At 38.4% G+C, this 1,688-nt stretch overlaps 1 protein-coding gene across 1 annotated transcript; it reads right to left on the minus strand.

The window, feature by feature from the left end:
- Positions 1–346: 346 nt before the first annotated feature.
- On the minus strand, positions 347–1,363 carry XCR1 (X-C motif chemokine receptor 1). The gene has a single exon (XM_065753254.1). The coding sequence runs from the start codon at positions 1,361–1,363 to the stop codon at positions 347–349; it is 1,017 nt and encodes a 338-aa protein (XP_065609326.1).
- Positions 1,364–1,688: the final 325 nt, after the last annotated feature.

Genomic DNA, 1,688 nt, shown 5'->3' on the forward strand with positions numbered 1-1,688 from the left:
AAATATTTAAAGTCAGGCAAGAAAGCAACATGCACTGCTATTCATGTTAAGAACTAAAGTTTTAACTCCCCCCCAAAAAATCAGACATTCTTTATTCTTTTTAAAGAAAACCATGAATGAGAAAAAGTATCGCTGTGCCAAAAAGCGAAGGTAAGAATTACAGACCAATGAGGTCACTTCTCAATCCTCCTGCAAATATAATTCTAATCATTTTCCATACACAATATGTTTGCGAAGAGAAAACTTATCACTTTCTCAGGGAAGTGACTATAAGAATTGGAGATCACACATGGTCTTTAATATCTGAAAGTTCATCTGAGACTTGTGCCAATAGTTTGGTCTCCCTTCAGTAGATGGACGCATCTTCATAGTGGAATCTGCCTTGAGAGCCGACCCGAGGGCTGGAGACTTCGTCACTGCCACAGGGTAAATACTGTCTGCATAAACGTTTTAAATGCCTCTTGAACTTGACTCCAGCAAATACATAGAGCACGGGATTGAGGCAGCAGTGGGAGAAAGCAATTTTACGGCTGATGTGAAAGGCGAGGAGGGTGTCTTTTTCATACTGACAGGTAGATGGTTGAAAAGTAAGCAGAAAACTGAGGATGTTGTAAGGTGCCCAGCTCAGGAAGAAAGCCACCACAATAACAAGGATGAGTTTCACAGTTCTGTGCCTTCTGCGAGATCTTGATGCAAGCAGAATTATCAGGATATTGGTGTAACAGATTATGATAATCCCAAAGGAAATCAGAAAGAGTATGTTTCTCAGATAAATGTCCACGTTTTTCCATTTCACGTTATCATAGTCACAGATACTGTCCTCTTCCAAAGTTTCTAGCACCGTGGTGTGAATCATCTCAGGAATCACAATTAAAATGCTGCAAGTCCAAACAAACAAGCACACCAGAGAACCAAAGTACTGTGTCTGGGATCTCAAAGTGGAAAGAGGGCTCACAACAGACAAGAACCTTAAAATAGTCATGAGAGTTAGAAAGAAGACACCACTGTAGTAGCCAACAGAGAAAACGGCATTCACTGCTTTGCAAAGGAACTCACCAAAAATCCATCCGAAGGACTGATCCACTGCCCAGAATGGCAGCATGCATGAGAAGAGTAAGTCAGACACACAAAGATTCATGATGAAGACGTTTGTTAAAGATGTAAGGTTTTCATATTTGAATAGGATCCATAACACCAGAGTGTTTCCTAGCAGGCTGAGCAAAAATGCCAGAGTGTAGAGAACAGTAGTGAAATGGGTGTAAAATGTAAAATAGTTTCCCATTTCACAGACATTGCTTTCGTTAAGAAAGTTTCCATACGAGTAGTTGTAATCCCAATATGATGAATACTGTTCTTCATCCATTTGTCTCCAGCAGCTACTGCAAAGGACCACAGGAGTCAAAATCAAATGTCTGTGAAAAGTAATAAGAAAACAAAACTCCTATTCTGGATGCTTCTGTTTTAAGAGAAGAAAAGAAGCAGTGAAACTATCCTATTTGTCCTATTTTTGGGAAAGAACAGAGTTATTTCCTCTTACAACTAAAACATAAACAGGTAGATCCTAAAGATTTACCCTCAGAACATCATCATTATCTTAAATAATTAAGTCATAAGCTAAGATACTAATTGTTCAACTTTTACTATGTAAATTATTATTATTATTATTTAATGTAAGCATCTCAGGTGCC

The sequence above is a fragment of the Cyrtonyx montezumae genome, unplaced genomic scaffold (assembly GCF_038088225.1).
Source record: "Cyrtonyx montezumae isolate F1298 unplaced genomic scaffold, pur_monq_1.0 scaffold_8, whole genome shotgun sequence".
Taxonomy (NCBI): domain Eukaryota; kingdom Metazoa; phylum Chordata; class Aves; order Galliformes; family Odontophoridae; genus Cyrtonyx; species Cyrtonyx montezumae.

What these genes read in the sequence shown, in the direction of transcription:
- XCR1 (XM_065753254.1), bottom strand. Translation starts at nt 1,363, where the DNA reads ATGGATGAAGAACAGTATTCATCATATTGGGATTACAACTACTCGTAT.